The sequence below is a fragment of the Peromyscus californicus genome, unplaced genomic scaffold, assembly GCF_007827085.1.
Source record: "Peromyscus californicus insignis strain IS unplaced genomic scaffold, ASM782708v3 Scaffold_7__1_contigs__length_154581171, whole genome shotgun sequence".
NCBI classification, from domain to species: Eukaryota; Metazoa; Chordata; class Mammalia; order Rodentia; family Cricetidae; genus Peromyscus; species Peromyscus californicus.
In genome coordinates, this window is record NW_026294595.1 from 106,345,619 (window position 1) to 106,356,099 (window position 10,481).

At 53.3% G+C, this 10,481-nt stretch overlaps 1 protein-coding gene across 3 annotated transcripts in view; it reads right to left on the reverse strand.

Moving 5' to 3' along the window:
- The window catches only part of Adra1d (adrenoceptor alpha 1D), a 60,294-nt gene extending 50,981 nt beyond the window's left edge, over nt 1-9,313 (reverse strand). The window contains exon 1 of one of the 3 annotated variants that reach the window (XM_052722434.1): nt 7,503-9,313. In XM_052722434.1, coding sequence (XP_052578394.1) covers nt 7,503-8,598 — 1,096 coding nt within the window. In that variant the 5' untranslated portion in view covers nt 8,599-9,313. The remainder of the gene's footprint in view (nt 1-7,502) is intronic. The other 2 variants (XM_052722435.1, XM_052722433.1) reach the window with 2 other exon arrangements.
- Between the last annotated feature and the right edge of the window lie 1,168 nt (nt 9,314-10,481).

The window sequence follows — 10,481 nt, forward strand, 5'->3', positions numbered from 1 at the left end:
GATAGGAAATTAATATGGTTTGAGGGTCTGGAATATGGACCTGAAGTTAAACGGGGATCAGAGGGGGGAGGGAAAGGGCCCCCTAAGGAGGCTGAGGGTACCACCAGAGAAGTGTGCATGCAGGGTAAGACCTGAGGGATGGCAAGAGTCCAGGAGGGAAGGCTGACGTAACAGGAGAGGATGAAGGGGCTTGAAAGTACCCTAGAGAGTGACTATGGGGCTGCCATTGGCAACAGCGCCAAAGTGGGAGGGGCGAGTACGGCAAGAGCTACCCTGAGTGGGGCCGAGGCACTGCTGGCTGGAAGAGGAGGGCCAATATCAGAATAGTCTTTAAGAAGTAAGTGACAAGGGATGTTTTTACAAGTAGCTATAATGGAGGAAAGCTACCAATGAGATGGTAGGGTAAGGATGAGGGCAAAGGAGGCCATCATGCTGAGCGGGGAGCATGTTACAACAGCTCTAGACAGAACTGTGTGCTGTGCATAGGAAGGGAGATGCAAGGTACAGAGAGCTGGCAGAAGCAGCTCCATTAGGAAGGAAAGAACTTTGGAGAATTAGAGCTGAAGGGAACCTGCAAGGGCTCCCAAGGACACCCGTAGGCTGTCCCTGGGCAGAGGGATGACTACGTAGAGGTTGGTACCTGTTTGGCATGCTCAGCTAAGTAAGTAGTTTGTACTCGCTCTTGAGAGCTGACTGCATTCTCAGGAATTTAGCGAACTGGGTGGTTGTGTTTTTCATAACTTGACATTGATTACGTTGAGAATACTTATACCACAGGAATGGGCTGATACTACAAATCAGTCCCATCCCAGAGCCAATGAGAATGTATTCATCAGCACACGGCTGTACCACATGGGAGAATGGTGGGCCCAATTCTGGATTTGAGACTCCCAGGAGTAAGGGATGAGAGGGAGTTAAAAGTGCTCAGAGCAAATGAAGGGCTAAGCCATGGGATTGGCTGCCTCTCAGGCATGGCAGGCAAAATCAGAGACAGGGGGGTGAGAGCCACACTGAGGCTGAGCTCAACATAACGGGAACCCAGGAGGGAGGGCAGAGCAGATGGACTCAGACACAGATCCACTGAGGATGCAGGGGTGGGGGATGCAGGTGGGCACAGGGACTCAAGCATGGCCCTAAAAGGACAGAGGAGAGGGAACGTCAGTCTAGCCTGGAGGATGAGGTGCCATCATAGACCAGCCTCAGCACAACGGTGCCACATTGATGGCTAGACTAGGGATAGAAATGGAGGAGACAGCTTGTGACCCTAATACTCCGGCATCATGTTTCGGGGTTTTCTAAAGGTATTGTATTTCTTAGCCCTGTCCTGAACCTGAGCCAGAACTGACAGCAGATACGACAGTGGTGTCAGTCAGCAGCTGAGAGCTCACATTGTGGTATCTTAATTGTCATTTCCCAATAAAAGAGAAATTGTGAGTGCCAGGCCTGGGGCCGGAAAGTACAAGCTGAGCCCGAAACTCTCAGTAGACTGGAGAGCAAGAACACACTCGGATCCTGAAGGCTTGTCAAACACTTCGGAAGACAGTTTGTGGCCAAGCACAAAACCTGTAAGGTACCACACAACAGCACAGATGCCTAGAAACCACGCCGGAGAGCGGACGTCTCTTTGGGGCCCTCAGTTTCTGAACAGGAGCTGTTGAAACTTCCATCTGGTGTGATCATCAAGGGCTAGGGACCAGCTGTGCAGCATTGTTCCTACAGTTAATAATAGTGTGTGCACAGTTAAGATTTTATTATAAAATGCCGTAATACTCTGATAAAATAAAATGAAGTGGACTGAAGTAAAACACAGGGCTGTTCTGTGCCACCCAGACCCATGGCATGCAGGATATGCAAACACATGGGTTTCTCCACTTTCCCGCCCTGTACAAGTCCGCCGAGCACCTGCTCTGTGAGAGGTAGGAGCTTACAGACACAGAGCAGGTTTTTGGATTTGCAAACACTAATGTAAGTGTGTATGCCTTAAGTGTATATCACGATGACAACACTTGCATCTGTCCCCGAGCACCACGGAAAGTTCTAGCACTTGCTTCCAGTTGGCACTCATTGTCCCCACTCTCTCACGCACACAAAGGCAACCGCTGTTTTCATTTTTATCATTGATTAGATTTTGTCGATTTTTGAATGTCATACACATAGTAGAATCATATGGTAAACACACTTTATGCTCCCAAGCTGGCTTACTCCACTCAGCAGAAAGTCCACAAAATTCACTTGTTATTTTTCCTTGCTGTATAGTAGTCTATGAACAAATGGTTTATTTCTCCATTCTCCTGCCTGGGCATCATCTCTGGACCTGCTTTCTCATAGACTGCCCATTCCAGGTCTGTCAAGCCTGGATACCCCACCAACATGGCTACTCTACTGGGCTATGTGGTAAGTGTCCTCAGCCCTCACACTATGATACACATTGAATCCTGACAGCGTAGTGCATTGGATCAAGGCAATGGACTAAGTCTGAGGGTCAGAGACGTTCTCTGTACCATAAAGACAGGCCAGCACTATGAAAGAGAGGACCAGTTATGGCTTCCAGATGGCTGGAATGGAATCATGAGGCTTGGATGGACTGTGTAGACTTCAGTCAGAGCCTCTGAAGCTGTCCTGGGTGGTGACATTCAGAGGACAGTGAGGGGACTTGAGGTGTAATTCAGCGGTGGAACACATGGCTTGGGTCCGGTCCTCATCACTGCAAAAAATAAAATGGCTGCAGAAGCCAGTGATGCTTGGCGACCTGGTCAAAAGCCAGGGAGCTGGAAACGGAAACCCAGGGTCCGTCAGTGTCATCAGAATGGCAAGGGGTGAGGCTGGGTCCTGTATGTCCAGGTCTCAAGGGCAACCCTACTTCTGGGCCTCACTGAGAGGCACTTGCCATGTCCATCAAAACCAAGTGCAAGATAAAACAGCCTTGAAGACACTGAGGAGAGGCACGGCCCTTGAAGGCTCCCTGAAGAGAACAGATGCTCTCCCGCAGTTGGGTGCTCAGGAGGGACAACGGTCCCTGTCCCTTTCTCCCTTTGGCATACAGGGCATACAGGAAAGGCTACCAAACACTCAGTCTAGATATCTGGGGCTGAGCAGACTCATGCACCGTGTGTCCCAGGGGCAGAAGTTCTAATCAGTACATTGGCCATCTTCCATCTTGAAGTTTTCCAGACAAGTCCTAGGTAGTAGTCTGACTGCTGTCCTTGCCCATACACACCACAGTTTGGGATGCTTATGACCAGCGTCCATTTATATAGTTTCTTATGATTTTTTTCATGGCATCCAGCCCTGTGCCAGCTTGCTTAGGACCAGAGGAAATGTGTCTGTCCTGGGCAGGGATGTCAAGAGCTCTCTTCTTCACAGCTCCCACAGGGTATGTTCTGTATTCTTTCCAGTCTGACCTGGAATGCCTCTGAGACTGAACAGGAAGTGCTGTCCTGCTCAGGCCCGTCCCATAAGGGTGCTGTCATGCATGAAACAGATACAGAGCAAGAAGACAGACAGGCCTGTGGCCACTCACCAGGGCAAGGGCTGCAAGGCTCCACACACGGCCCTGGCACCAGCAGCTCCCTGGGCCCCCTGGAGCTGTATGTAGCACCAGACAGGCGATGTCTGAGGTTCCTATTATGTAATCTCTGCCTGCCTCTGGGGAATATATGCCCCATGCTTGTTCCTTGTGGGGAAAGTAAGCAGATGTAAATGAGATGATCTATAGCTTATCTGGGCCCTTCATGATTTTGTGTGCCTTGCATCTGTCCTTAGGGGGCCTCACAATTCAGTACACCTATTGTTGGTCCTCCTTTGCAGTACATTTGGCTTGACCAAAAGCATATCGCTCTTTTTTGGGGGGACAGGATCTCACTAAATAGACTGTTTCAGCCTCCCCAGTGCTCAGGTTACATCTACTATGACCAGCCAGCATGTTGGGGGCTGATAGGTAGCTGATAGGGGGCTATGGCCCTCTGTGCTAGCATTCCTCTGGGATTCCAGACTTTTCCTTAACACTCTTGCTACCCCCACGTTGTTTTTGCTCACCAGCTACATCTCCATTGCAGCTGGGTCTCCTGAACACGAGAGGTGTGAGTGAGGGCACTGTGGCCCCCAGAGAGTGGCCATATGGCTGTTTTCATTTCTATAACCATGGCTTTTTGTGGACACACATCACTTGCTCTTCCCCAGAACCTCCATGTCTGGTGCTTGTCACAGCTGGCACACTCACGTGGACCTGAAGGCCTTCCACCTGTGCAGCTGCGCCTCAGCTGCGCCTCGATGGTCCTCAGCTGTACCTCACTGTTGCTCGGCCGCACCTCAGCTATTCCTCGACTGTGCCTCAGCTGTACTGCTTCTCTCCCAGCTGCCTTTCCTGACTTCTGTTTGGTTCTTTCTAAACAGGTACTCCCCTGGCTTCCACCCTTCTCCTGCTACTTCCTGGGAGACGATACCCCACCCTCCCACAAGCACCCTCATCCCCAACCTCTGTGCTCAAATCCAAGCACCTCCAAGCTAAAGCATGTTGGCCCCTTGAAGGCCACATTCCCCACAAAGTGTTGCAACTCAGAACGTTCGCTCAAGGGCATCTCTTCCCTCACAAGCCTCCTGGCCTCCAACCCTCCTCAACAGCCTCCAGGCCACCCTCTTGTTTCCACAGCAGCCCCTACCCTCCTCTTTGCCCTTCAGTCTATACGGGGCAGAGTGGAATATTCTGTTTCTTTGCTTGGCATCTGTCCTGTTTGTTCATTATTGCCAGCTCCCCAGGATTAAGCTCTGCCAGGAGTTTGAGCTGGTCTGCACATCCTAAAACATACAACTTGATAGCTTTGCATATTCATACGCCCATGTAATCCCTTCCTGGAGCCAGATATAGACATCTCTAGGGCTCCTATACCATGTGGGAGCAGCAGCAGAGATACAGGGTCAGAGAAAGAGCAGCATGTGCCAACAAGGGGCAGAGGTCACGGAGACTTAGAGAGGATCTCCTGGAAGATGATGTGATCTGGACCTCAAAAAACAGTCCTAGTCTTTGGCTGTGTTGATTTTAACTGTGAAAAAAAAATGAGAAAAACCTAACATTCAGTGGGAGACTGGATCAGCACACCATGCAGTAGTCTCAAATGCACTAATAATGGCCCCACACTGCATGAATCTCAAGGACATAATGTTGGATGAAAAACGCAGACTGAAGAGTGATATGCACAGTGGGTACAGATTCTGAAGACACACAGAACAATGCTATGCTTTGAAATGAATGTGGATGTTTGTGGTAAGAGTATCAACAAATACCTGGGAGTGATAAATGCCGGCATCACCTCTGGGGAGGTGGAGGAGGAAGCGGGACACTGAGTTCAGCTGTGATCTATTCTGTGCAAGCAGTAAGAGGAAGGATAGAAGGTAGATACGGCAAGCTCAGCACATGTTCAGTGTGGGTGATCATAGGTCCATGGGTGCTTATTATATTATTATAATATTATTAGAGTAGTCTCTCCTCATTTGCATACTATTCTGTAACAAAAAAGTTTAAAAGAAGTAAAGGAAAATGTGAAAAGGGAGGTGGCATTTTCTACCCAGGCTGAGCATTCCCTCTGGGGACTGGTGTGAGGAAGACATACACAGGTGCCTCTGAACAGGTTCCATAAGGCAAGGCCAGAGCAAGGCCATGGGGCTGGGCCTTGGAGAGGGTATGTGTGTGTGTGTGTGTGTGTGTGTGTGTGTGTGTGTGTGTGTGTGTGTGTGTATGGACAGACACATAACATCTTTATCCTGGCTATCAGTCCTTTCCTGCAACTTAGTTGCTTTCACATTCCCCAACCAACCCCAAAGGAGACTTTGGCTGGATGATTTTCCAGTGGGGGATTTATTCTTTCTCCTGATCTGGGGGAAGCAGGGTGGTCACTGTACGACATTCGCATATGCCTCAATCACATTCATGCACAGCAATTCCTTGGCTCTCACAACACTTGTCAAGGTCAGAATTATTACTGTCATCCCCATCCTCACTTTAAGAGGAAGAAACAGAGGTCTGAGGCTACATAGTGATCAAGAGGCAGGGTTGGGATTTGAACTCAAGCTGTCTGGCACCAGAGTCTGTGTCCTCAATGAAGAGTGATAATGCTCCTCAAATGCCAGGCACCATTCGGGGTGCTATGGGATGCTATGCACCATCAGGGATGATGCAGTGGAAAGGAAAAGCCAGAGAGCCAGTGAGGGGGTGAAACACTCATGGGGGGATTTAAGCAGAAACCCACAGGCTGGGAGTTAGCTAAGAGGTTTAGGGGGTGTGCCCTCCAGACACAGGGAAGATCAAGTGAGAAGACCAGAGATAGGTAGGTACAGGTAAGGAACTTACTCACAGAGGGTGAGGGCCAGGGCGGAGGAGGGAAGCAATTCCCTGAATAGAACCTTTCAGATGGGAACAGCCTCTGTTGGGGACTCCTGCAGTTCATGCCTGTGGCCCTACTGTAAATACTAACAGTGACCTGTTTCAGTTGGACAATAATACACCTGAAGGCTACCCTCTGTAGGCTACAGAAGACAGTTTTGTTCCCAAGAAGTATGAAATCACCAAGGGACTTGCAGGAGAGTGACACAACTGAATTATGATATATAAAAGTCACCGTGGCTGCTGTGTGTGGGAGACTTGCAGAGGGTCGGGAGGGAGGCCATTGTTTCTTCCCTGAGTGAGTCTCACAAGTGCAAGCAGCCAAGGGAAAGGCTGGAGAGGCTCTGCTTGAAGCTGCAGCAGCTGCAGCAGTGAGCAAAGTGACCAGAGCCAAGAGCCTTAGAAACGTTGCCCCTTTCTCCTCTCTGTGCTGGTCAGCCCCTTGGGCCCTGCTCCAGGGCTTTTAGCCTCAAGGGGTGGGAGGAATCCCCTGAGAACAGTTGCCCTTCCCCCAGGATTGCAGGGCCCTTGTAAGGGAACTAGTTCACTCTGTAAATACTATCAACAATAGTAACTGTCCACTTGACAGTTTACTAATCCTGTCCTTCCCATCCCCACAGATCCCCTCCTCCAACCCCTTCAAGAGGAGATTTCAGCAGGGAAAGCCCACAGGGTTCTCACAGATACCAGTGGGGCCACTGAATGAACGCTGATTGGAGAAAGCAAGGCCTCTGGTGTCTGCTGAGACACAAGGTGACTGGCCTGGGGCTGCCGCCGGTGAATGAATGAGTGCATGTGGCCTCGCCCACTATGTATCTGTTTCCAGAGATGAGTATATGTGGGGGTCACATACACTACTGCTGGCCACAAATTACAGGGACATGTTTGCCCAGATTGCCAAGGAACTAAAGCAAGACCAAGGTTTGTAATGGCTGCAAAGGGTAAGAAAAAGAATGAGAAACTTGTAAAGGGAAACTCAGGAGTACCAAGAGCCCCTTGCTCTCCCTCTACAATTATCGACCAGGACGGTCATAAACGTCCACAGACAGGTTGTGGGTCATCTAAGCCTTCCAGGGAGGGACTTGCCAGAAGGGAAGGAAGGGTCTAATGCGAGGGGATCACTCACCCAGTGGCAAGACGAAGAAGAAGGGAAACCAGCACAGGACGAAGACACCCACGACGATGGCCAGCGTCTTGGCGGCCTTCTTCTCCCGGGAAAACTTGAGCAACCTTACCGAGAGCGAGCTGCGCAAGGTGTGGCCCTTAGTACTCTGCGTCCCATGGGTTCCTTTGGCGCTGGTGCCTGCGCCTCGACAGTGGATCCTCAGCACCACCTCGGAGGAGGCCTTGCCGGGCTCCCGCTTGATGCCTGCCTCGAGGCTGCGCGTGGTGCTGCGCGCGACCACGTACACGCGGCAGTACATGACCACGATCACCGCCATGGGCAGGTAGAAGGAGCACACGGAAGAGAAGACAGCATAGCCCACTTCCTCGGTGATGCCGCAGAAACGCTCATCCGGGGGCACTGGCTCCTTCCAGCCCAGCAGCGGTCCCACGGACACCACCAGGGCCACCGCCCAGAGCAGAGCCAGGATGGCAGCGGCCTTGCGCTCTGTCATGATGGCTGGGTACTTGAGCGAGTGGCGCACGCCCACGTACCGGTCCACAGAGATGGTGCAGAGGCTAAGGATGGAGGCGGTACAGCACAGCACGTCCACCGCGGCCCAGACGTCGCAGAAGGTCCGACCGAAGGCCCAGAAGCCGAGAATCTCCATAGTGGCTGAGAAGGGCAGCACGGCTGCACTCAGCAGTAGGTCAGCCACCGCCAGGTTCACGATGAAATAATTGGTGACCGTCTGCAGGTGGCGGTTGCAGGCCACCGAGAGGATGACGAGCAGGTTGCCCGCCACAGCGGTGAGGATGAAGGCTGCTAGGAAGACCCCCACTCCTATGCCCTGAGCACTCACCACCAGCCCCCCGACGGCTGCTGAGCCATTCACCTCGCCGCCGGCCGCAGCCCCCGGTTCTCCCGTGGAGGTCTGATTGTCCTCGCCGCTGCCGGTCCCCACCACAGCGCCGCCGCCAGTGGTCCCTGGCACACCACCCACCGCCGGGCCCTCGGGTCCAGCCGTGCCAGCTCCACCGCCCGCGCCGGAGCCCCCAGTGCTACTGTTCGAGCGGGGTCCTTCGAAAGTGACGCTCAGGAGGTCGCGGAAAGTCATCTCACGGCGCAGCCGTCGGGGCCCGAGCCCCGGCACAGGGCGAGCAAGTGGCGAGGAGGGGGCCCGCGGGCATCGCCGCAGCGCTGGAGCCCAGCTCCGCGCGCGGGTCCCGTCGGTCCTGCCCAAGTTCCCGCCGCGGAGGGGGCCTCCGGGGAGCGGTGGAGCAGGGGGAGCGGAGGGGAAGCCACGGGGCCGTGAAGGTCCCAGCGGGAACGGCGGCTAGCGGTGGCCGCGGAGTCGCAGGGAGGGAAGGGTCGGGGCGGTCGCCCTGCGCCCTTCTCCAAGCGTGTCCAGGGCGAGCGGCGGCTCCGGGAGCGGCAGTGCAGGCGGCGGCCTCTGCAGCGCTTGGGACTCTGCGCGGGGGCGGGACGGAGGAGGGGCGGCCGGGAGGGAGGAGGGGGGCGGCCGGTGCGAGCGAGGGCTGAAGCCGGAGAAGGGGCTCTTCGTGGCCAGCGGCTGCAGGGGGAGTCCCCGCCGGCGCCCACGACCGCCCTCTGCCCTGGCTGTCCGCTTGTCCTCCTTTCCTCCGCTCTCCCGGACCCCAATCCTCTCTGCCCCAGCTGCGTCTCGCTGCCTCCCTTCCTCTCTTTAGACTCGCGGTCACTCTCTGCTTGCCCTTGCCCTAGCGGAGCATACAAGGTGCGATCCCCGGGGCTCTGGCTCCGGGTTCCTGCCGCCAGAGAGCAGCAAGAGCCTGGGATCTGTAGGTTCAGGGCTGGATGGTTAAACGATGCTAGAGCGCCTGGATGTGTCTGATGCCCCTCCTCTTTTCTCTGGGGCGACTGGCCAGCCCAAGATCTCACACCCGCTATGGTGGGATAGTGGCATTGAGACAGCCCTGAAGGATGCTTGTGCTTGGGCTGAATGGGCGTGACTGGCGTGGGGCTATAGCCCCAGGACCTTGGCCACACTCTGAATAATACCAACTTTGGCCCTGTTATTTTCCTCTGCATCAGAGGTAAGAATAAATCTGACTGTAGCTACTCGAAGGACTCGGATCTCCCTCCGGGCAGAGAAGGTCAAGTGCTGGAGGGTGGGAAAGGTTACCATAGGGTGATTAAGGGGGAGGGAGCAGAGTAGTCTGCCTCCACTCTCCAGGCTCCGCCCTTATTGGCCATTGGACCTCCTTGAGCCTCCTTTCCTCCAGCGTGAAATGAGAGTAAAAATCACTTAGGGGAACCTGTGTTAGGGCTGCGTAAACAGTGCCCGCACTTTTCAGATGAGTGGAGAACAGCAGAGCAATATCTGAACGTGGAGAACCAGAGGGCAGAGGGGATGTGGCACTGCTAGGAAGCAGGGATACAAGGGAAAGAGGTGGGAGAAGAGGAGGAGCCTCCCATCATAAGACCAGTAGGGACAGACACAAGATCGTTTGGTGGGAATGTGGGGGCGGTACCTGTGCATGTGCACATATGCACTCTTGCACGTGTGGTTTTTGAAGGGCTGAAGATCAGTTCGAGACCTTGCACATGCTAGGCAACCACTTTACCACTGAGCTGCATCCTTGGCCGAGCATGTGAATGCTCCCTGCAGGAAGTCTCTAAAGACGGTCAGACTGGGACAATCAGAACTCTACTTGGGATGTGTCTGCAGACTGGGACAATCAGAACTCTACTTGGGATGTGTCTGCAGTTTGACTTCCTTGACCAGTGGGTTTGGTGCGGGAATGCTTTAGCCATTTCGAGAGAACAAGTCCCTCTGGACAGTGTCTAGTCACGTGAAAGACTAAAACACAAATTCCATGTGAGGGCCATTTTAGGTACAAAAACCTCTGATGTTTGCTTGTAGCAAAGGTAAACCTCAGGGCCCATGTGGCCCAATCTCAGGGAAGCACCCTCTTTAAAAAGCACTACCTTTAAAGCAACAACAACAACAACACCACT